The sequence below is a fragment of the Petromyzon marinus genome, chromosome 21 (genome assembly GCF_048934315.1).
Source record: "Petromyzon marinus isolate PM22_M1 ecotype Great Lakes invasive population chromosome 21, UKy_Petmar_22M1.pri1.0, whole genome shotgun sequence".
Classification (NCBI taxonomy): domain Eukaryota; kingdom Metazoa; phylum Chordata; class Hyperoartia; order Petromyzontiformes; family Petromyzontidae; genus Petromyzon; species Petromyzon marinus.
This window is the reverse complement of record NC_133687.1, coordinates 2,791,861-2,817,500: the sequence shown is the minus strand read 5'-3', so window position 1 is coordinate 2,817,500 and position 25,640 is coordinate 2,791,861. Positions and strand designations below refer to the sequence as shown.

At 51.7% G+C, this 25,640-nt stretch overlaps 1 protein-coding gene across 3 annotated transcripts in view; it reads left to right on the top strand.

The window, feature by feature from the left end:
- Positions 1-13,315, top strand: part of LOC116944656 (PI-PLC X domain-containing protein 2-like) — a 20,686-nt gene extending 7,371 nt beyond the window's left edge. For 2 of the 3 annotated variants that reach the window (XM_032958391.2, XM_032958390.2), the window contains 4 exons: positions 1,747-1,833; positions 5,586-6,451; positions 8,146-8,390; positions 12,236-13,315. In XM_032958391.2, coding sequence (XP_032814282.2) covers positions 1,747-1,833; positions 5,586-6,451; positions 8,146-8,390; positions 12,236-12,368 — 1,331 coding nt within the window. In that variant the 3' untranslated portion in view covers positions 12,369-13,315. The other variant, XM_032958392.2, reaches the window with a different exon arrangement.
- The last annotated feature ends 12,325 nt before the right edge of the window (positions 13,316-25,640 follow it).

Genomic DNA, 25,640 nt, shown 5'->3' with positions numbered 1-25,640 from the left:
GTGTGCGGTGTGTGGTGTGTGTGTTGTGTGTGGTGTGGTGTGTGTGGGGTGTGTGTGTGGTGTGTGTGTGTAGTGTGTCTGTGTGGTGTGTGTGTGGTATGGTGTGTGGGGTGTCTGTGTGTGGTGTGTGTGTGGTGTGTGTGTGTGGTGTGTGTGTGTGTGTGTGTGTGGTATGGTGTGTGTGTGGTGTGTGTGTGTGGTGTGTGTGTGTGGTGTGTGTGTGTGGTGTGTGTGTGGTATGGTGTGTGGGGTGTGTGTGTGTTGGGTGTGTGTGGTGTGTGGTGTGTGTGTGTGGTGTGTGTGTGTGGTGTGTGTGTGGTGTGTGTGTGTGGTGTGTGTGTGGTGTTTATGGTGTGTGTTGGTGTGTGTGGTGTGTGTGTAGTGTGTGTGTGGTATGGTGTGTGTGGTGTGTGTGTGTGGTGTGTGTGGTGTGTGTGTGGTGTGTGTGTGGTATGGTGTGTGGCGTGTGTGTGGTATGGTGTGTGGCGTGTTTGTGGTATGGTGTGTGGGGTGTGTGTGTGGGGTGTGTGGTGTGTGTGTGTGGTGTGTGTGTGGTGTGTGTGGTGTGTGTGTGTGGTGTGTGTGTGGTGTGTGTAGTGTGTGTGTGTAGTGTGTGTGGTGGTGTGTGGTGTGTGTGTTGTGTGTGTTTGTGGTGTGTGTGTGGTGTGTGTGTGGTGTGTGTGGTGTGTGACATCGCCACTGGGTTGACAAAGTCCTCCTGCCCCCCCCCCCCCCCCCCCCTGTGCCGTGTGCCGTGTCCACGTCCTCCACGCGTTGCTGGCTCCTCTCACGGGGGGAGTCGTCGTCCTCGTGTCTGTCCCTTGACGTTCTCTGCTTCACCTTCTCACGTGCATAGCTACATCTGTGTGCGCGTCTGTGTGCGCGTCTTGTATGCGATATGCTTCCGCGTGTGTACGTGTATGTTTACTGTATATATGGATGTGTGTTCCCGTGTGGGGAGCGGTGGTGTAGTGGTTAGCACGCTGCGCTACGAACCTGGCGAACCGAGTTCGATTCCCGCTCACGGCCACCAACACCCAGTGACGATTATCTGAACCGGTCCTGGGCCTCCCCTAGGTCGACTCAGCCTCAAATCAGTACCTGGTGCGATGTGTAAACATCGCCGCTAGGGAGACAAGGGCGGCCGGGCGTGGTGCTGGCTGGCCACCCACCCCCTCGTGTGCCGTGCCGGCCTTCATAGGTGCTCGCTAACAGCACTTGCCCCTACAGTCTGTTAAGGCTACACGGGAGATCTTTGTGTGTACGCGAGTCTGCCAACGTGTGTGTGTGAACTAGTATGTGTGTTCTGTATGTTTGTATGACGTCGCTCCGGCATTAATAGGGCGCTCGCTAATATCCGTGACTGTTGGCTATGCATGTTAAGGCTGGGCATGCGATGTTTACTTTTTTTGTAGGCGCGTGTAAGGGGAGCGGTGGCGCAAGTGGTTAGCCCACTGCAAATCCGGCGGAATTCGATTGATAATAATTATCGGCCACGGCCACCGAACAGCACGCGGTTAGGCCGCCGGGTACGCCCGTATGCCGAACTTCTTTCGCGCCGTGCACAGCACCACCGTGCTAATCGCCCGCAACCCCACGTGCGCCGGATGATTGCTGAACAAAACCCCACGTGCGGCGGCAATGGCGCGGGGCGAGCAGGCGCAGGTCATGTAGACCCCCGTCACGCAGTGAACTCCTCTAACCCCCCCCCACCCCCTAACCTCACCGCGCTTCGTCGCCTCGCAGAGTCGGCCCCCGTCAAGAACGCGGACTGGATGAGCTCCCTGCCGGAGCGCCTCGTCGACGTCAAGCTGCGGCACCTCGCCATCCCAGGTGTCCATTCCGGTCGGGCCGAAACTCGCGACTCGCTTTCGTTCGCGAGGGCGACGCCCCCTTCGCTTTGTGACGTGGAGGCACGCGGCGCGGCTGTTGACCGTGACGGCAAACCACTCGTGGTCTGTACTCCTTCAACGCAGGAGGAGGAACCGGCATCACTACGCAAACTCTCTGTGTCCTGAAGCCCTCTCGTCGTGGCTAACAGCAGACGTTCGCCCCCCCCATTGCTTCCTCGCATCTATCTTATTGACCCCATCTCCACCATTACGTTCACGCATTGCAGCATTCTTAATTCTCTGTAGAGCGTCTCGGTTAAGGCGTTGCATGAATTGCGTTGAGATCAGGCCTCGACATTGGCGGCATCTCGGCATCTGGGTTCCGAAATCATTGCTGCTGCCATCGTCATCATCGTCACCACCACGCGCAAGAGCAGAATGTCGCTGAGAACAGAATAGGCTTTAACCCCTTCTGGCAGTAGTACAGGAGGTGTTAAGATGGTCACAACAGCGAATAGACACACTTTTGGCTTTAACCCCTTCTGGCAATAGTACAGGAGGTGTCAAGATGGTCACAACAGCGAATAGACACACTTTTGGCTTTAACCCCTTCTGGCAATAGTACAGGAGGTGTCAAGATGGTCACAACAGCGAATAGACACACTTTTGGCTTTAACCCCTTCTGGCAGTAGTACAGGAGGTGTTAAGATGGTCACAACAGCGAATAGACACACTTTTGGCTTTAACCCCTTCTGGCAGTAGTACAGGAGGTGTTAAGATGGTCACAACAGCGAATAGACACACTTTTGGCTTTAACCCCTTCTGGCAATAGTACAGGAGGTGTCAAGATGGTCACAACAGCGAATAGACACACTTTTGGCTTTAACCCCCTCTGGCAGTAGTACAGGAGGTGTTAAGATGGTCACAACAGCGAATAGACACACTTTTGGCTTTAACCCCTTCTGGCAGTAGTACAGGAGGTGTTAAGATGGTCACAACAGCGAATAGACACACTTTTGGCTTTAACCCCTTCTGGCAATAGTACAGGAGGTGTTAAGATGGTCACAACAGCGAATAGACACACTTTTGGCTTTAACCCCTTCTGGCAATAGTACAGGAGGTGTCAAGATGGTCACAACAGCGAATAGACACACTTATTGCAAGGCATCAAATCAAGCATGAACCACACGTGCTTGTCGTAAAACAGGCAAACATCCTTTTGTGAATAATGTACGGATGATTGGCCTACACCAGAGACAGCCTGCTTCATGGCCTTGCCTCACTACCAGTGTTCGACCGGAGAACAACACCAGAAGGCGAAACAGCACAATGGCTATGCAAGTGTAGTGGGTTCCGGAGACACTTCGGATAGGCAATGTCTTTATTATATACAGCACTCCAACAGTCAGTGACACTGGCAACGCTCTCCACTATAACGACCCTAGGGGAGGCTACCTTGACCCGACCCAGCCAAGGTGCGGGTCTAGACTCTGGCTTCATCAGACCTCGCCCTTACAAGGGCGTGGGGCCGGGAGTCCCAGAGTCCCACCACTGGCCCAGAGTCCCACCACTGGCCCAGAGTCCCACCACTGGCCCAGAGTCCCACCACTGGCCCAGAGTCCCACCACCGGCCCGCACAGCGACCTCGCCCTTACAAAGGCACGGGGCCGGGAGTCCCAGAGTCCCACCACTGTCCCAGAGTCCCACCACTGGCCCAGAGTCCCACCACCGGCCCGCACAGCGACCTCGCCCTTACAAGGGCGTGGGGCCAGGAGTCCCAGAGTCCCACCACCGGCCCGCACAGCGTCCCGGCCCTGACAAGGACAGCGGGTCGAGGGGGTCCAGGGTCCTATCTAGCTGCTGGTCTTCAGCTTCGGTCTTCAACTGGTCCCAGATTTGCTGGGGAGGTCCCCTTTTATGCCCCTTGCCCATCGAGGGGTGGTGCTGCGAGGGATCCTAGACCCCCCCGCAGCCCCCCCCCCTGAGCCCCCAGCAGCCCCCAGCAGCCCCTCCCCTCTTGGGCTGGCGCTGCAGCCCCTCTCCCTAGACGGTACGAGGTACCGTTCCATCTATGGTGCTACACAAGTATCAAAGCATCATGAGCTTGGGTCGAGCAGTTATATCTATGGGACCCTTTTTCAATAGGTGCCTATTTGGTTGGTGTTTGAACATCTTAACGCCTCCTTTGTATTATTGCCACAATTTGTGAAGCCTTTTCATTTTTTTTATCATTTTGACACCGTAGATAACCGTAGAGTGCATTTGGTATCCGTGCCATTGGCCTCATAGCGCACGGCGATCATCGCCAAGGTAGGCGCTGCTGTGTCACAGGCGCAGCCTGTGGTCCGTTTCGCAGTAGGGGGTTGACGTTTGCTTCGTGGCTTTACCCCAATTCAGCGATTCGCCGGTTGTAAACGCATTCAAATTTGACGACATTTTGGGACCGTGACGCCAGCGGCACACAGTGACCCGAAGTATACAAATTGCGTACGTGTATGTTTGCCTGCCGATTTGTGCAAGCTTGGGGCAAAGCAGCTGCACAGCAACAGTCCCAAACTACACCAAGACGACACACAGAGTCCCTCAAATCGAACTGTCGATACACAGTTTACAAATATGGCTGTATCCAGCACCATTCTTCTGCATCGGGATACTTTTTTTGAAGCAGGATTCATGACCAACACCTCGGCCGTGGCAGATCACTGTTGTAATTCAGTAGGCTCACGTGACATTGACTTCTCCAAGACAGAAGTTCTCTGCAAGCCATCTGGCTACCATGAGAGATTCGTTCATTAGGCTATCCACATATACAAACACAGAGACAATTTCAACCGAGAAGATGGATTCTGGCTTAGCAATCATTGGAACGATTTGATAAACCATTTCGGATCTTAATTGATTGCTCACGCTTATGGTGGCTTTCAGACCGCATCCATTATTTTCGTCTCCCCCCTCCTATTTTCCGAACATAGATGGACTCATCCACCTGAATAACTGCCAAATCGCTCTCCGTGGTGCTAATGTAAAAAAACGCCCCTTTTTTCAAATTTTATTGCTGTGGTTTTCACACCTGATTATGATTGCTTGTGTTGCAGTCGAAACGATTTATGACGTTAAGGGCGGAAGCAAGGGTTGTTCCAAAATGTTGGTGCTGCAGCGGCAAAGGCTTTATCACCCATTCCAATCATCGTTCTTGGGATAGTTTAAAGGCAATCATATGGACGCTTTAGGTTTCTTGAGTTTGACAATGGGGATAAAGAATTTGCTAAGTAATTATACAGCCTGTTCTCCTATAACGTGCATTTTCATAACGCGAATTGGATATAACGCCATGAATGTATTAGTCAACAATTTTTTGCTACAGCGCTGATGTCAATTGGATATAATGCTATGGAGTGAACGGAACTACATCACTCCGAGTAGGAATAAGCGGTCGTACGGCCGCCTCGGCGTAGTATCATCGTGCGAGGCGGGACGCTGCTGAATGCTGCTTCTAGATGCTACCCACGCGCCTCAGTCTTTGTTCGGCTTGAGTTACACAGGGGACTGTGCTTTACCCCACTATTATACATAATTTATTATGACCCGAATTTTTCCATGACGCAGCGTTCTTCAGGAACGTAACTACCACCGCGCTACAGGAGAACAGACTTTACAGCGCAGATTTGCCAATAAGGATTTGCATGGATGAACGGGGCCCAATGTAGATGACCGTTGTTGGATCTCTCTCTCTCTCGCTCGCCAACCCCGCAGGCTCGCACAATTCCTTCTCATTCGGCATCACGCACGAGTCCCCGGTGGGCCTCGACCTCTCCGGGGAGATCCGCGACCTCCTGGGTACCGCCGCGTCCCTCCTGGGGTCCGCGGGCGAGGCGGTCCCTCGCTACGCCGTGCAGAGCTGGGCCGTCACGCAGGCCCTCACTTTCCGTGAGCAGCTGGAGGCCGGCGTGCGCTACCTCGACCTGCGGCTGGCGGCCCACGATTGCGGTGACGATAGCGGCGAGGAGGAGGACGACGACGACGATGGGAACGATGATGACCGCGGCGGCGGGAGTGGAGTTGGAGGAGGCGGAGGTGGAGGTGGGGATGGAGGCGGCGATGGTGGCAGCGGTGGCGACGGTGAAGGCATCAATAAGCCTGGAGATGGAGGGGGCGCTGGCGCAGGAGGCGGCGGAGGTGGCGGAGGTGGAGGCGGCGGTGGAGATGGGGACGACGGTGAAGGCGGTGCTGGAAGCGGCAGTGGCAGACCGGCCAGAGACAGTGAAGTCCGAGGTGGTGGTGGAGTGGGAGGTGGCGACGGCGTTGGTGGTGATGGCGGCGGCGGTGGCGGCGGTGGCGCAGCAGCAGCGGGAGGCGGCGGCCGCGGTATTGGCGTGCACTTCACCCACGGCCTGCTGGCGGGCCCCGTGTGGCGAGGCCTGCGCGAGGTGGGCGCCTTCGCGAGGGCCCACCCGCGCGAGGTGCTGCTGCTCGAGTTCAAGCACCACTACGGCCTGGGCGAGCGTCACCACCGCCTGGTGCTCGCCGCCCTCCGCCGACACCTGGGCCTCCACAGGATCTGCCCTCGTTCGGAGGCCGCGGACGCCTCCCTGCGCACCCTTTGGGAGCGCGGGCGACAGGTGCGGGGGGTCGGGGCCGTTCGGCCTGGTTTCCTCCCAGGGAAGGCTGACGTCCACTTTGGGAGACGACGGCGGGCAGGCGCAGTGGTGTTGGCCATACCATCCCACCTACCCCTCGTGTGTCGCTCCCGAATTCACAGTGGGTACTGCTGCTCGGTAACCAGCAAATGCACTGTTAAGGCTTCGTTTGTCAATAGGTATTCCTGAACAGAACAGAACCCGATGGTTGACGGATTTCTAAACTATAACAATTTAAAACTAAACTATTTTTTTTTTTTACCAGGTAAGGCCCCACTGAGTTATGTAGCTCTTTTTCAGAAGCGACTTTTCCACAAATGATGTCAACTTTGTGGCTTATCACGTGGAAATTTACGGCAGCCCAAATATTCTAAGCACGTGACGTCGATTCTAAATGTGGAGGGGAAAAAGCGGGGGGACCCGGAGAATAATGCACGTGACCACGGGGAACATGGACATGCAAACTCCAAATATACAGGTGTAAAGAAGCTCTTGGTGACATTCATATTTGTAAAAGTAGAGCTTTATTTCTAACTGAGCGTATTTACAGTGCCGAGTATGACAACCGCCACACTCGTGATCACTTCGGCTATCTTCAGCCCCGATGGCTTCAACCAAGTTGATCTCGAACAGTCAGACCTGAGGGTTTCCACCAAGTTGATCTCAAGTAGTCAGGTGTCAGGGTCGAGATCAAACCCACGACCTGCTGCATACTAGGCGAGGGAGGTAACATCTCACCACCGTGGTGGGCAAATCCCGCCACTCTGACGCCTTCAAACTAAACCGGGAATATTACCACTGACACAGTGATGTCAAAGCCCAGGGGGCCCCCCAAATGCGGGGCCCTGGCCAGTTGCCCCGACTCGGCTCACCGGGGTCTTGTCCACTCCGTGAGGTTCACGTTTGTGAGTGTCGCGCGCATTTCCTTTTAGCCTGCAGGTGAGAGCTCGAGATGATCAGGGTGAGTCTTGTTCGCGTGATTGAGTGGGTGAGTTGGTGAGCGGGTTGATTGAGTGAGTGAATGAATGGGTGACTGAGCAGCAGAGTCAGTAGGTGAGTGGCTGAATGAGTGAGTAGGTAAGTGGGTGAGTGAATGGATAGAAGAGTGAGTAGGTGAAATGAGTGGGTGAGTAAATGGGTGAATGAGTGAGTGAATGAGTGGATGAGTGGGTGGGCACGAGTAAGCATGGAGACATGGAAGGTGAGTGAACAATTGAGTGGGGTTGGGTTTTGTTTCTACTTTAACTTGTTATTTTACAAAGTAACGCCAACTGAACTATGCAGATCTTTTTCAGAAGCAACCCGGCTATCACAAATGATAGCTCAACGAAGTGGCTTATCATGTAGACATTTATAGCAGCCAAATACGTTAAACGCACGTTTCTAAATGTGGAGGGTAAACTCGGAGGACCCAGAGAAAAATCCACGCAGCCACGGGGCAAGCGACAGACACGCAGACTCCAAATATACAACAGGAGTCAGAGTCGGAGTCGAACCGAACACCTCCTGTACACCAGGCGAGGTAGTCAACATCTCATCACCGCGACACCCCTGAACGAGTGGGTAAACGATTGGTTGGATGATGAGTGAGTGAGTCTGTTAACCCTCTACGCTGGGGGGGGGGGGGGGGGGGGCACGGTGGATCTTTGTCTCAACAAACAAACGCAACGTTGCAGGTCATCGTATTCTACGATGCGAGGGCCCTGGACGAGGAGGACCTCTGCCCCCTGACGATGATCCGCTCGCCGTGGCCCAACACGGATGACGTGGAACGTGCGGTCGCCTTCCTGGATGAGGTGGCGGCGCGGGGCCCTCCGAGCGACGCGTCCTACCGCGTCGCTCAGCTTGTGCTCACGCCGAGGACGTCCCGCCCGGGCCTGCAGCTGCTCTACGGCAGCCTCAGGGCAAGCCTCGTGCAGCCGTGCGTCACGTCACAGGCGCCGACATCGCACTCGCAGAGTCGCACCGCAGAGTCACACCACACCGCAGAGTCACACCACACCGCAGAGTCGCGCCACACCACAGAGTCGCACCGCAGAGTCACTCCACACCGCAGAGTCACGCCACACCGCAGAGTCGCGCCACACCACAGAGTCGCACCGCAGAGTCACACCACACCGCAGAGTCACACCACACCGCAGAGTCGCGCCACACCACAGAGTCGCACCGCAGAGTCACACCACACCGCAGAGTCACGCCACACCGCAGAGTCGCGCCACACCACAGAGTCGCACCGCAGAGTCACACCACACCGCAGAGTCACACCACACCGCAGAGTCGCGCCACACCACAGAGTCGCACCGCAGAGTCACTCCACACCGCAGAGTCACGCCACACCGCAGAGTCGCGCCACACCACAGAGTCGCACCGCAGAGTCACACCACACCGCAGAGTCACGCCACACCGCAGAGTCGCGCCACACCACAGAGTCGCACCGCAGAGTCGCACCACACCGCAGAGTCACACCACACCGCAGAGTCACACCACACCACAGAGTCGCACCGCAGAGTCACACCACACTGCAGAGTCTCGCCGCACTGCAGAGTCGCACCGCAGAGTCACACCACACCGCAGAGTCACACCACACCGCAGAGTCACACCACACCGCAGAGTCGCCCCACACCACAGTGTCGCACCGCAGGGTCGCACCACACCGCAGAGTCACACCACACCGCAGAGTCTCGCCGCACTGCAGAGTCGCGCGACAGTCGCACCGCAGAGTCTCGCCTTTCCGAAGAGTCGCACCACAGAGTCACACCACACCGCAGATTCTCGCCACACCACAGAGTCGCACGACAGAGTCGCGCCGCACCACAGAGTCTCACCGCAGAGTCGCACCACACCGCAGAGGTATGCAGCAGAGGCGCACCACACCGCAGAGTCTCGCCGCACCGCAGAGTCGCACCGCGCCGCAGTCGCGCCGGCACCATCGTGCAGCACCGCATCGTCGCCACGTCGCAGCACCCTCTCGTTGGGCAAGCGACTTGGGAATGCCCCAGGGGTGACCTTCACGCCACGTCACACCCCCTTCCCGTCACGTTGGGCCCATTTTCATCTCGTCGCACCCACGCGGATTCATCACACGCATCACGCCGTGCCGGAACGCGACACGGCGCCTCATCGTAACACACCAGCTTTTATTCACTCGCCACGCCTCATCACGGCGAGTGGCACGCCCCTCCCCCACCATCCCCCCGAGGACTCGAGGTTCAATGACACGTCACAACCATTGGAGACGACCGCTCGGACTCACCTCGTCACCCCATCACCTTGCTCGATCGCACATCATACCACGCAGCCTCGCCGCACCTCGTCGCTCCACATCACCACCCCGACTGTCTCTCCATCCGTGTGTCTGTCCAAATTAGTGTTACCGTCTGTCTGCATGTTTATTGGCAACTACGTCTATCTGTGTGTCCATCTGTCTGTGTGCCTATCTGTCTGTACTTATGGCTGTCTCTCCATGCATCCGTCCGTCCGCATGTTTTATGTCCATCTGTGTGTGTCCGTCCGTCCGTCTGATTGTCCACCTATTTGTCTAAACATCCATTCCTCCATCCGTCTGGCTGATTGTTTACCTATTTGTCTAAACATCCATTCCTGCATCCGTCTGATTGTCCACCTATTTGTCTAAACATCCATTCCTGCGTCCGTCTGATTGTCCACCTATTTGTCTAAACATCCATTCCTGCGTCCGTCTGTCTGATTGTTCACCTATTTGTCTAAACATCCATTCCTCCGTCCGTCCACCTCTCAACATAACCCAACCAATAATAGTTACTTGCATATTCTCAGATGAACATGGTCCATTGTAATTTGTACGACTAATTCAACCCCCCCCCGTCTTCGCACCTGATAGGATCACAGTGATCGCATCACCTTTACTCCTCGGTTTAAGACTGAAGCTGGCGAATCGCTTGATGAAGCTGGTTGTAATCAACAGCGAAGCATCATACTCGAATTGTAATTGCTGTGGGTTTTACTCTCCAACACACCGGTGTGCTGAAGTAGTAACGAATTGGCACGTTTTGTTTACGTGACAAACCTTACAAATTGGCTGTGTCGGACGGTCACAGGTTCAACGACGCATTTTATATTTACACGATTTAACCCCCCCCCCCCCAAAAAAAAAAGTACATATGCCTGTTTCTCTCTCCATCCATCCATCCGTCCGCATGTTTTATGTACATCTGTGTGTGTGTGCCCTTCCATACGTCCGTCTGTGTATATATCCATTCCTGTATATAGACATTCCTGTATATATATAGACATCCCTGTATATATAGACATTCCTGTATATAGACATTCCTGTATATAAACATTCCTGGATATAGATATTCCTGTATATATGTAGACATTCCTGTATCTATATAGACATTCCTGTATATATATATAGACATCTCTGTATATATAGACATTCCTGTATATAGACATTCCTGTATATATAGACATCCCTGTATATATAGAGAGATTCCTGTATATATATAGAGATTCCTGTATATATATAGACATTCCTGTATATATAGACATCCCTGTATATATAGACATCCCTGTATATATAGACATCCCTGTATATATATAGAGATTCCTGTATATAGACATTCCTGTATATATTTATACATTCCTGTATATATATAGACATTCCTGTATATATAGACATCCCTGTATATATAGACATCCCTGTATATATATAGAGATTCCTGTATATAGACATTCCTGTATATATTTATACATTCCTGTGTATATAGACATTCCTGTGTGTATAGACATTCCTGTGTATATAGACATTCCTGTGTATAGACATTCCTGTGTATAGACATTCCTGTATATAGACACTCCTGTATATATATACATTCCTGTATATATAGACATTCCTGTGTATATAGACATTCCTGTATATATATACATTCCTGTATATATGCATTCCTGTATATAGACATTCCTGTATATATATAGACATTCCTGTATATGTATACATTCCTGTATATAGACGTTACTGTGTATATAGACGTTCCTGTGTATATAGACATTCCTGTATATAGACATTCCTATATATATAGACATTCCTGTATATGTAGACATTCCTGTATATAGACGTTACTGTGTATATAGACATTCCTGTGTATATAGACATTCCTGTATATAGACATTCCTGTGTATAGACATTCCTGCATATAGACATTCCTGTATATATACATTCCTGTATATAGACATTCCTGTATATATAGACATTCCTGTATATATAGACATTCCTGTATATGTAGACATTCCTGTATATAGATGTTACTGTGTATATAGACATTCCTGTGTATATAGACATTCCTGTATATAGACATTCCTGTATATATAGACATTCCTGTATATGTAGACATTCCTGTATATAGACGTTACTGTGTATATAGACATTCCTGTGTATATAGACATTCCTGTATATAGACGTTACTGTGTATATAGACATTCCTGTGTATATAGACATTCCTGTGTATATAGACATTCCTGTGTATATAGACATTCTTGTGTATATAGACATTCCTGTATATAGACATTCCTGTGTATGTAGACATTCCTGTGTATGTAGACATTCCTGTGTATATAGACATTCCTGTGTATAGACATTCCTCCGTCTGTTTGTCGTCCGTCCGTCCACCTCCCCGTCTGTCTGTCCGTCGTCTCTCGGCCCGTGCGTCCGTCTCTCCGGTTATCTGTCGACCCGACTCTCCGCGTGTCCGTCCGTCCGTCCGTCGGTCCATCCGTCCGTGGACGCAGGAACATGCCCACCCTGGTGGCGTGGCTCAAGTCGCAGCGCGCGGGCCCCCAGGGCGTGAACATCGTCATCGCCGACTTCGTCGAGCTCAGCGATTTCATCCCCAGCGTCATTGCGCTCAACGACGCCCTCTGAACCCACCCCCCGCACATCGACCCACCCCCACCCTGAACGCCGCGACCGCCGCCAGTCATCGCCGTGCCACTGATCGACGTCCACCCTCAACCGCATCCGCTGCACAAACCGTGGCAGCGGATGCGGATGATACCCGATGCACGAATGGAAAACGTAAAACTCTCCAGCCGATGTGCGACTGCGGTCGGCCAGAACGGACCCCCCCCGTACGACGTGCAACGACGCGATGGCCCGATCCGCAAATACGGAGCAGGAGACATCGTCGCGCCGATGAAACGCTCCGCTGTGAACTTGTAGTTGTTGCTCTGCATCTACATCAGCAGCTGTACGAAAGAAGAAGAAGGAGAACAACGTTTATCGATGCGTCCAGTTTGCTGGCTGGCTTCTGGCTGGCTTCCTGTACACCACCACCTCCAACGAAGCGAGTTGGGTAAATGGCTACACGGGGCTTTTCTGTGCAACAAATAAGCATTGAATTGGAACGGCGGAAGAATGGTGGCGGATTTAACGACGTATATTTACGCTATCTAACCCAACAAAAAAAATAAACCTGTAGTGTGGGTGATATTGGTCGCGAAAGCCTACGTGTTAAATGGTGGAAGAAGTTTTGAAGATGTATAATAAGTCACACAATAGGTTACAGTATTGACACGAGAAGACTGTCACGGTTCAGTTAACATTGCGCGAACTTTTCAATTTGTCTATTCATGTAATTCTTTAACCAGAATATTCTTTACATTTTTGGCAATATATCGATACTTTAAAAACCTCGCAATGCATTATCTTGCCATTTTTCTGTATTATTACGTAAACCTGCAGATTACGTTTCGTATTATCGAGTACAGCAGGGGGTTTGTCAGAAGCGTTAGCAAGATAACAACCGCCACTCTCATGAACATACACGTGGTATCATCCCCCACAAATAAAGATACCCCCTTGAACCTCAACAGACTTGGGGCGAGTGCTGTTTGCGAGCAGTACCTATGAAGGCCGGCACGGTGCTCCATGGGGTGGGGGGCTAGCACCACGCCCGGCCGTCTTTGTCTCCCCAGCGGCAATGTTTATACACACACCGCAACCAGACACTCATTTGAGGCTGAGTCGACCTGGGGGAGGTCCAGGACCGGTTTAGATAATTGTCACTGGCATTGGCCGTGCGCGGGAGTCGAACTCGGGGTCGCCGGGGTTCACAGCGCAGCTCGCTAACCACCCACGCCTCCCCCCAACTCTCAACCTCCTCCTCCACCTCACTCTCCTCCCTCTCCTCCTCCAACTCCCTCTCTTCCCTCTCCTCCTCCATCTCCCTCTCCTCCTCCATCTCCCTCTCCTCCTCCATCTCCCTCTCCTCCTCCATCTCCCTCTCCTCCTCCAACTCCCTCTCCTCCCTCTCCTCCAACTCCCTCTCCTCCTCCATCTCCCTCTCCTCCATCTCCCTCTCCTCCTCCAACTCCCTCTCCTCCTCCATCTCCCTCTCCTCCTCCATCTCCCTCTCCTCCTCCATCTCCCTCTCCTCCATCTCCCTCTCCTCCTCCAACTCCCTCTCCTCCCTCTCCTCCTCCAACTCCCTCTCCTCCCTCTCCTCCCTCTCCTCCATCTCCCTCTCCTCCTCCAACTCCCTCTCCTCCCTCTTCTCCTCCATCTCCCTCTCCTCCTCCATCTCCCTCTCCTCCTCCATCTCCCTCTCCTCCCTCTCCTCCTCCAACTCCCTCTCCTCCCTCTCCTCCTCCACCTCCCTCTCCTCCCTGCAGTCGATTCACGCGGACATCCGAGTCCCTGGAAAGGCGGCCACTACTGGGGATAACAGCTGTAGCCCCCCCCCCCCTGCTACCCAGAGCCCCCTGTAGCCCCCCCCTCACCTTCAACCCCCCCACCCCCACCCCATGTGTTGGCCATTACCGGGGGGTTGGGGCCGGGGGGGGGTCTGTAACCTTACGGCTTCAGAGCCGTGACGTTATATTTATTTATGTAAGGGGCCGTCCATAAATGACGTCACGCGATTTTGGACGATTTTTGACCCCCCCCCCCTCGTCACACGGCGTCACAAAAAGTCAGACCCCCCTCAAATATGACGTCACAAAGCTCTGCCCCCCCCCCCCCCAAAAAAAAATAAACATGCTTCAAATGGCTTTAAACTATTGCCATTGTAGTGCGTATTTAATGTGGCGCTGCACTCTGATGTTGTAGGAGAAGACATTTATTAACATGTCCATTTAATTAAGTAGAACGTGTTGTCTATATTTATTTAAAGTTGCGAATTTTGATGTGACGTCACATTTCTCAACCCCCCCCCCCCCCTCCTCGTCACACATCGTCACAAATGTCTGAACCCCCCCCCCCCCACTTTAGGTGCGTGACGTCATTCATGGACGGTCCTTAAGGACTACCACCACACCGCAATTGCTGCGGCTCTTGAATTATTGAGTTGGTTGCTTCTATATTTCGGCGCGTTTCACCATTCACGCGCCCAGCGCTGGACGTCTGGCTGCGAGCAGGACGCCGCGTGTAATTTGAGGCTACAACTGAGGCGTCATTGACCCTCCGCTCTCAAAGCAACACGTTCCGGGCAAGGAGGTGGTGACAGCAGCGTCTCGAGAGAGAATCGCCACCCACTACGACGGCTGCCCGTGTCTAACATCTCGTTAGGCAGGGTCCCCGACCCCGTCGCTTGGTACGTTGCTAGTTTGGGTAGTAGATACGTTCTCAAAATAAGTCAATGAAAGCACGAAGCTCAACTGCCGCGAGGAGACCAACAGTCTGCCGAGTAACGCGGTACACGCACAGCGCGGTACACGCACAGCGCGGTACACGCACAGCGCGGTACACGCACAGCGCGGTACACGCACAGCGCGGTACACGCACAGCGCGGTACACGCACAGCGCGGTACACGCACAGCGCGGTACACGCACAGCGCTTGTTGTACACCGCGTCCGATCGCATAGCCCGGGCAGAGGTCGGCAAGCGACACGTGACAAGATGGCAATTCATTTAGAATTTGGTACAAAAAAAAAAATCTGAATGTGTCAAGAGCCACAACAACGAATGAGTGGATGAACGGGCGAAATACGCGTGGTGACCGTGGCAGGTGAGTGAACGATTGAGTGCGCCTGGGTCGTTGCTTTTAACGATATCACTCAAGTAGCTCTCCCTCTTCAGAAGCGACCTGGCGGCCTTTTAATAAATAAAGTCACGAAGCAGCCGCCCGTTTAAAGAGCCCGCCGTGTGGCTCCGGGGCTAGCCGCAGGGTCGACGACGACCCCCTGGCATATCAATAAAGAATTAAAGCTTTGGTGACTGCATAAATTACTCATTGTGTTTTTTTTCGGTAAAGTCACGTATGTAGAAATACCATGAAATTATATTAAAATAAATCAATCACGACGTTTCGACCGCAACACAAGCGATCTTTATCAGGTGTAAAAAAAACAAATAGCGAGGGATATCCGCACATGAGTGAGTTCAAGCCGCACATAGCGAATTTTGGGTGGGCAGACGGAGGTTAGGTGCATGAAGAATCGACCTGGCCACAAATGATCGCTCAACGAAGTGGCTTATCGCGTTTAGATGTTACAGTCGCCAAATACTCTAAACGCGTGCTTAGAAATGTGGAGGGAAAGTCCAGAGGACCCGGATAAAAATCCACCCGACTCGGGGGCCGTCCATAAATGACGTCACGCACCTGGGGGGGGGGGTGTCAGACATTTGTGACGTGAGTGACGAAGGGGGGGGGAGGTGAGAAATGTGACGTCACATCAAAATGCGCAACTTTAAATAAATATAAACACGTTCTATTTAATTAAATAGACTTTTTATTTTTGATTTAAAGCTTTCGTGACTGCAGTGATTCATATTCTTGGTTCTTTCGGTAAAGTCACGTTGAAGGGAAACAATAAATAATAAAATATATATAAAACAATAAAATTCTCACGACGTTTCGACTGCAACACAAGCAGTCATCATCAGGTGTGAAAACCAACGGCAAGAACATTTTTAATGTTTTCTCCTACATCAGAGTGTAACGAAGGGGGGAGAGGGGTCCAAAATCGTCAAAAATCGCGTGACGTCATTTATGGACGGCCCCATACACGCAAACTCCAAATATACAGCAGCAGGCATCGTCAGGGTCGGGATCGAACCCACGACCTCTTGCATACCGGCCGAAGTAGTTAACATCTCATAGCCACCGTGGCGGACGGTGGACGATGGTCGAGACGAATCGCGGAGCAGCGGAACGGGAACGGATTCGCGTAGTCCGAGAGCACCGAGGGAGACGGAGCGAGCGGACGGGGTGCGCATGTTGCCGGGGTGGATCGCAGCGCACTGCGGGGATCGTGAGTTGCGACGGATCGAGAGAGGCCCTCATCCAGCAGCGGATGATGCATGACTGATGTAAGAAGCGCATGCCCCGCAACGGCTCGCTCGCGCCACTGCACGTCGGGAGAGGCCTCTCCAGCTACTGCGAGTTGCCCGCCCCTCTCGAAGTGAACTCCGGCGGCGGTCGACTCTTCCACGGGCGGCCAGACGTCTTTGAAGTGGCGTGCGTGCCCACGCTTTCAACCCTCCCCCTCCCCCCCCACGTCAAACCTCCAACACCAACCGGCACGACGTGGGGAAAATGTTGTCCAGACTTTGATTGGCAAAAGGGTTGGCGATTATTGTTGTTGTTAATGTTGATTCATTGTAATCAAATTTCGATTTAAAGCTTTCGTGACTGCATTGATTCATCTTCCTGGTTCTTTCGGTAAAGTCACCACGTAGAATGGAAAGAAAGCAATACTTATTTATTTTGTTTAAATTTTTACTTGATTTTTTGTTTTATTTTTATTATTTTATTTCCATTCTACGTGACTTTACCGAAAGAACCAAGAGGATCATTGTAATCAATTCATTATCCGTGTCATACGACGAGCCTGATGATGGAGTGGAAGCCGAGGGACGGAACGCGTACAAACAGCAGCTCGTGCGTGTGCGTCAATACAACCATCGTTCTTATTCACAATTATAATTTTGTAGATTGTTAAGAGATCATGTGACGGCCTGTGGAAACCTTCATCCAGGAGTGGATTGACTATGGCGGATAATAAAGATGATAATGATAAACACAAGTAGCAAACACCCCCCACACACACACACACAATTGCTCGCGATGGTTTCTTCTGTCTCCTATCTCGCATTGCTTGCTCTACTTGGGGGGGGGGGGGTTCTGTGTTGGTTTGTCCCTTGAAATGCACCTCCCCCGACGACCCCCAAACTCCTCCCATCAATATAATTTGAACCAATCACAGTTGGATTGAGCCAGGTAAAAGGTGATGGAGCGAGCCAATCGGAGAGCTGGATTTCTGCACACGCTCACAAAGGGCGCGGTGGTGCCTCTGCGCTTTGTCTGTTTGGGGATTTTTTTTCCCTCTCTCCTTCTGATCTCTGTGCTTTTGTCGTTGAGAACGAGTGGAGTTAAACGAGAGCCGCCTACGTTATCATCATCTTCAGCGGAATCATCATCAGTAGTAGTATCAACATCAGCAAGATCATCATCAGCTGAATAATCATCATCAGTAGCAGCAACGGCAATAATAATTTCGGCAGTGGCGACAATTATAATAAGCGCGTTAAATATAATCGTCAGCGTCATACTAATGAATATCATCAGCTGTCGCTTCATTATACATCATCAGCAACAGCAGCAGCAAACAATCGCAGATACCATCATCATAACATCACCATCATCATCCGCAGCAGCATTACCATCATTATACAACATCATCAGCAGCAGCAAACATAACATCATCACCGCCATCATGGGCGTGGTGCTTCTCGAACCACGAACCCCGGATAGAGCTCGCGAATAGCACTGGCCCCAGCAACAATCTCACAATCATCATCATCATCATAGTTAACAATCATGATCATCATCATCACGAAGAATCCACGACTACACTTGCCCCGCCATTGTTTCTTGCATCATTGTACGCAAGGTGATGCTGCTTCTGCTGGTGATGATGATGATGCTTTTATGATGATTCCTATTGACTGAGTATATGTTTACTATTGTATCTTGACGGTTCTGCTGCCGATGATTGTGATGATGTTGTTTGTGATGATGATTTTACGATTGTGTAATTAGTTTTATAATCACAGAGTTAATAGCACTGACTCATGTTATCGATAATTAATTATATCCGCTCCGAATGATCGATAATCATAATTCTGCTGCTGCTGAGCATTCCAATATAGATCATCATGACGATCGACAAGCGGACTGTACGTCTGACTATAATATCATCACTCCATAGTATAATCACTATATTGTACAATAACTGTATACCATAATCACCATAAAGTATCAATCTATAGTATCATTGCTACATTGTATAACCATCATCACGATATAGTACCGTCACTATATAGTACCATCACTATATAGTATCATCATTATATCCACGTAATATGATCACTGGAAAGTATCGCCACCATAAAGCTGCGTAGGCGACACAGAGACCCGACACGGGCGTTCGCGACACGGGCGTTCGCGACACGGGGCTATCGTCGCGTACAGACCGCGTGGAGCCGCGAGCTCCGGCATCACAGATCATCAGAACAAACAATAACATTCCTGCTCGTGCCAACCGTCACACCCCCACGTGTGTGTGTGTGTGCGTCTGGTCTGTACGAGCTGCGACCGTGACACGGCTTGGGAAGGGCAGCCTTCATCCAGCAGTGGATTGAGAGAGGGATGTCTGTGGACGAACCCACACTGAGCACATGCGCAGAGACAATCGCGGAGAGAAGAGCAACGCCTGGTATCACGCCGAGAGGCGACAGGAGGAGCACGTGCATTGTAGAACGCACGCAGGTTAGAGATGCGGGATATCTGTGAAAAAGAGCTTCACAGCTCATCGGATTTCTCCAGAATAAATATTCTGACTTTTGAAGGCACACGGGTTAGAGAGAGCTTCGCATTGAGAGCCATCCAACAGTGGAGAGACCTGAAGATGAACGCAATGGGAGCTGTACAAACTATTACACTATATTTTTTTCTATTTTACCAGGCAAGATCCATTGCGTTATGTAGCTCAACGAAGTGGCTTATCGCGTTTAAATGTTATCGTGGCCATATTCTCTTAACGCGTGTTCATAAACGTGGAGGGAAAACCGGAGGACCCGGAGAAAAATCCACGCGACCCATAACCATATTGTCCTTCTCCCACACCTCCGATTAGCACGGTTGGCTACATACGGTGCGAAAGAAATTCCACATACATGAGATTGAATCGCCATTGGTCCAAACATGGCATTGTTTGGTATTTCATAATGTATACGTGTATTTTATTCGTGAAAATGCGGAGCTTTTCTCCGCTGTTCGTCATTTTTAGGATTGCATTCTGTTGTAAATCCACGGTAGTTTGTTGAAATTTCTGTGACCTGCTCTCAAAACCAGTCGAACGTATTCGCATCTGGGTGATTCGCCTAGCCGACATAAAATATCAAACACATGTCCACGTTGAAACCTTGGACGTGATGTGCACGGTCTTTATATACGCGAGTGTGGAGGCGTACCCACCCATGCACCCGCCCGCCCGCCCACCAATTCACAGCACCCGTGCGGTCGAGAAGACCTTATTACCCATCATCATTATCGCCATGAAATTATTAATACTCCACACACATCTGATTATTTATTTCCTCTCTGTCTCTCTCCCTCTCTCTCGGGCACGTCCGCCTAATTAAACAAGTTAGGGTTGGGAGAGAGAGAGAGCAGAGAGGCGAGAGAGAGAGATTAATGAGGCTTCGTCCGCTCCCTTACCTGCTCCCTATCAGCCACACGTAGGACTCCCCCCGAGAGGCAATTTAACCTGATGAGCGGCAACACCTACACCTGTGCTGCTGCCGCCGCCGCTGCTGCTTCTGCGGTCGGCGGGCAACCTCTACGGCTCCGATCTGTGATGGAAAATCCTGATGACTCAGCAGCGAGCAAGGCTCTCGTGTGTGTGCGCGCGCGCGTGTGTGTGTGGTGTGTCTCTGTGTGTGTGTGTGCGTGTGTGGTGTGTCTGTGTGTGTGTTTGCGTGTGTGGTGTGTCTCTGTGTGTGTGTGCGCGCGCGTGTGTGTGTGGTGTATCTCTGTGTGTGCGCGCGTGTGTGTGGTGTGTCTCTCTGTGTGTGCGTGCGTGTGTGTGTGGTATGTCTCTGTGCGCGCGCGTGTGTGTGTTGTATCTCTGTGTGTGCGCGCGCGTGTGTGTGGTGTGTGTGTGCGTGTGTGTGTGTGGTGTGTCTCTGTGTGCGCGCGCGTGTGTGTGTGTGTGGTATGTCTCTGTGCGCGCGCGTGTGTGTGTTGTATCTCTGTGTGTGCGCGCGCGTGTGTGTGTTGTATCTCTGTGTGTGCGCGCGCGTGTGTGTGTGGTGTGTGTGTGTGGTGTGTCTCTGTGTGCGTGTGCCCGTTATTAATTTAACCCGTTACGTGTGCGACTCGAAGTTGGGGTTGGTGGATCATGGAGTGATTGCTTCCCTGCTCTGTTACCGCGTTGATTCTGCAAATTGCGATCGCGCACGACAGCAATCATCGACCACCCCCCAACGCCCCCCCTCCCTGATGTGCCAACGATTTTATCTAACCGTCCGACGTTTCGCGCCCCGCGCCGGGAGCTTCGGCAGGGAACTGAACTTCCAGCTGGAACAGGGCGCGGTAGAACCCAGAGCACGCAACGAAAGGCAGCTCGCTGTGCGCGACAGCGCCGAACAGCCGCTCCGTGTTTCGAGTTTGTTGGAGACCCGTTGAGCCAGGACGTTGATCGCAGTCCGCTCTGGAGAAGGCAACACGCGCAGCGCATCGCGGGTTCGTCCACCGTGACAGGGTCTGCCTGTGTAGCTGACACTTTCTTCCAGTGGCGGGGGTGGTCGGCGTGGTGGGGGCCCTTCGTATCGTACGAAGTTTCTCACGGTTCATGGCCACGCGGAGCCAAACGAATATTATTTAAAATAAAATAAAAAAAAACTATTTGGCCAAATATCTCGATGTAGTGGGAGCCCCCTGATAGAGAATCTTGAGACTTCGGCGAGGCGTTCCTTTATAACTGTATTATATTACTGTTAAATTGTGGCATTGTAATTGTAACTTTAATTTTTGTTATATAATCTAAGTGGTCATTTATGATATTAAGTTAAACGCCGGGCGTGGGCGAATTGGGCGTTTGCGTAATTCCAGCGCCTGAGCTACCGACTGCTAAATAAACCAATCACGCATCACACTAGAATGGAGTTAAGCAAATGCACAGCAGGCGTGAGAGTCCAATCCAAAGCCGATGAAGCCATCCCAGATTCTATACGGCAACCGCCTTTTATTTTCAATATTGAGCCAATGGCTATCCAAGCACGCGCACCTCTACCTTATCGTCATAGACACTCGTATGTACGTTTGTAACACGTGTTTGTGTGCGTGTGAGTAAGAACTCCCAACCAGCGCTAACATCAGTGGCGAGCGATATTTGAACCTTCCCTGGGGCATTTCATGGGTCAACTCGGCCTTACAATGAGTCATTTGGTGGGGGTGTGTAAAGAAGACTGGGGAGACAAAGGCGGTCGGGCGGGCGTGCCTGTGTGTCGAACTCGAGACCAAACGGTGATCTGCTTTTTCGTGTGTTAGTGTCGCGTCCTTCCACGCACCTCCGTTTAGCGCGGTTGTTCGACGTACGGTGCGAAATAATACGTTCAACGTGCACGCGTACAAATGCGTCGGCTTCAACCAAAGACTCGCGATAACACGTACCGCTGGCCGTTGTGAATCAGGCCCGTGTGTGTTTAAAACCATACGACTGTTAACTCTTGATATTTATTTTTGACCAGGTATGGCCCCACTGAGCGACGTCGCTCTTTGTTTCAGAAGCGACCTGCTGGCCACCCCAACTGACAGCTCAACCAAATGGCTTGTCGTCGCGTGGACAATTTATAGCGGCAGCCAAATCCTTAGCGCGGTGTCGGGGGCTGTCTCTCTCTCTCTCGTTTTTTTATTGTTCCACTCCAGCATCTGGCATCCAAATATAGCGCCGCTTAGTGGCACCATCCTCAACCCCTCGAGGTTCTTGCGCTCATACTCGGCGTGTGCCTCAAATAGAACACTCACGGATTTATCACCACCATCATCATCATTATTATTGTTGTTTTTGTCGTCCTCGTTAAATTCATATCTGCCACGAGTAGCGTAGTGGTTGGCCCATCGCGCAAACGGACCAACCCGCTCGCCAGCCAAACCTCGTGTTCGATGTCTCGCCACGGCGCAACGAACATGAGTGGCGAGTGATGATGATGATGATTATTATTAATATATCCCAACCGGCATTTGCTCACGAATAAATAATAAAGTAGCTCGAACTGACCGGTTTGGGGAAGTATGGTCAAATTGCTCTCCCGCGGTGTGGGTGGGCTAGCCTTCATGCAGCAGTCTATATTATTATTGTTGTTGTATATTACATTAATTATTTTATGATCATCATCATCGATTAAATAACACTACTATCGGTGCATTTGCGATGCTGTTGAGCGGTAACCACGTGCTCACCGTAGCATCATAATCATCACCGTCAGTCATCGCGAGCTGGGTTTAGACGGCACCCAGGCTCTCACAGCCGGTACCACTGACGACAGCCGGGCCTCGAAGTCTCTCTCCGTCTCTCTCTTCCCCACCTGCTCCTCCCTCTCCATAATCACCTCCCTCTCTCGGCTCCTCCTCTTCACCCCCCCCCCACCTTATCTCTCATCATCTGCCCCTCCCCCCCGTCTCCCCCTGCCTAATCTCTCCACAAAACACTCCCCACCCCACCGCTCGAATCCGACCTCCCATCCCCTGCTTAGCCCCCCCCATCTCCCTCGCCGCCTCGCCTTCTCTGCATTAAAGACAAAGATCCCCCGCATAGCCTCGGCAGACGTATGGGCCAAGTGCTGTTGAGCGAATATCACCTTTCGAAGGCACGGACGTTACCTGAAGGGGGTGGGGTTGGCCAGAACCACACACGGCCGCCTTTGTCTCCCCCCCGCCCCCCACAGTGGCGATGTTTACAAACACCGCACGGGGTACTCGTTTTGAGGCTAGTTTCAGTTTCTTTATTTCAGTTTCTTTATTTTGGTAGAGCCCTGTGAGCCATTTGGCTCTTGAATCGGGTGCAACTACGACAAACAAACAAAACAAAAACACGAACACTCCAGCGCTGGAGTGACCTCTAGACAGTCTGGTCCCTTCACCTGATGAAGGCCGCTTGTGTTGTGGCCGAAACGTCGTGATTTTTGTTATTTTATTTTTTACCCACGTGACTTTACCCAAAATAGAACCGAAGAGTATGGATCCTAGCAGTCACGAAAGCTTTAAATCTAGAATTAAATCTAGAAACGAACAAGAAAAACATCTAAAGTCAGCCTAGGAGAGGCCCGGGAATACGAGGAATAAACTCCAAAGCTGAGCATTGCTACGATTGCGGGTCGACTGCCATGTGACGAACGCAGGACAACGGGAGAAGGTGGCGCCACTTAACGTCGATACGAGGCGAGTGACAGGACCTCAGAAGTAGTTCTTTGGTGTCATCTTCCAGAGGGCCGTTTTGTGACACAACGTGGGTACAACGCACACCGACGGGGATCCGTCTCGAATTGAAATCCTGTCACCTCTTGTGGCAACTTCGGCTCGCCGGGTTGCGTAGCGCAGCGCGCTAACCACTGCGCCACCGTTCATCCACACACCTTAACCATTGCGCCGCCCGCCCATACCTCCCCCCACCCAACCCACTCCCTCCCCCGTCCCCCATTCCTCACCCCACCCCCCAAGGGTCTCTTGGTTGCGTCTGGAGTCTCCGAGGTGGGAGTTGTTATCGGCGTGGCCGAGACGGGTCACGTGGGAGGAAGCCTCGGCTCCGAGTCGGGGTGCGTGGGCGATTACAACTTTTTGGGCGACCTGGGACCGAGGTGGGAAGGACGGCGGAGGGAGAGGGAGGGGGAGGGGGGCGAGGGATGAGACGAGTGGGGGGAGGGGGGCTGGGCGGAGGGGTGAAGGAAGCCGGGGGATTGTTGGAGGGATTGTTGGAGGGAGGGATGGAGGAGGCTCGAGGGTGTACCAGGGAGACCCAAGTGGTCACAACTTTTTTCGCTGCGGGCTAAAACCGCTCCGTGGCACTCGCATCGTTTGCAACGAGACATACTTTTCGCGCGTGGATAATTAATACGCTGCACATTTTATGCAAACGCAAATGCCCATGTATATTCATTCGAACTGCTTCAAATATATGTACGGTACTGTTTAAACATTCACATAGGGTAAGTTCAATAAAAAAATCTTTATTCATCCCGCAGCAATCCGATGAGCTATGAAGCTAATTTTCACAGATGTCCAGTTAGGAGTGGGTCAGAACTTTATAAGAGCAAACAATACAATACAACAATAGTAGTTTAAAATCTAAGCAAGTCACTAAATACGAATACAATGAAATAGAAAAAAGAGTCTAAGTACAAAATCATTAATGCCTGCCGATTTTTTTAAACTTTAAATGCAAGCTTGGGCAAGGCAGCAAAACAACAACAATCCCAGACCACAGCAAGACAACAACGCACAGTTCCTTACTAAAACTGCACGTTTAAAATTGAACTGTGGGTACACGGGTAAGGGTTAAAGTTACAAATCACACGTGCAAATATGGTTGTTATCCACCACCAATCGTCTGCTTATGAAAGAGCGAGCGGTTGGCACGGTGGTTAGCTTCACTGCACTGTGAAACCCGACCACACGAGTTCGATTTCTGCCCACGCCTAACCACAGTCAACGGCGAGCCCATCAGCCGCCTGTCGCAAGAGGTTCACGGTTCGAATTCCAGCGTCCGCCCTGATTAATATTGAGGGTGCATTAACCGTTAATATATATATAAAAAAACACGCGTCGTGCGCTTCACAGTGGACGTTCAAGATCCCGTGACATCACGCGCAAGGTTTGTGCTGGCGTTATGGGCCACATTGGAAGCAACGACACTGACACCGCGATGTTTACCTGTGTGGATTTAACATAGCAATAGTCGCCCCCTACTGTGGGAACACGGCATCACCCTCCCGAATTCTCGCCGGTCCCTCACTTTGTCTCTTACAGGTCCCTGCAGGGTGGGCTGGTAGGAACATTGGAATTTTGCGCAATTTTATGACATTGTTACGCATTCCTGTTACGTGACTTCCAAATGTTGGGTGCAATAAGACATGTCAAGTCTCTGCACTGTCTATTGCTGATTTAACACCCGAACAGCACGAGATTTCACTTC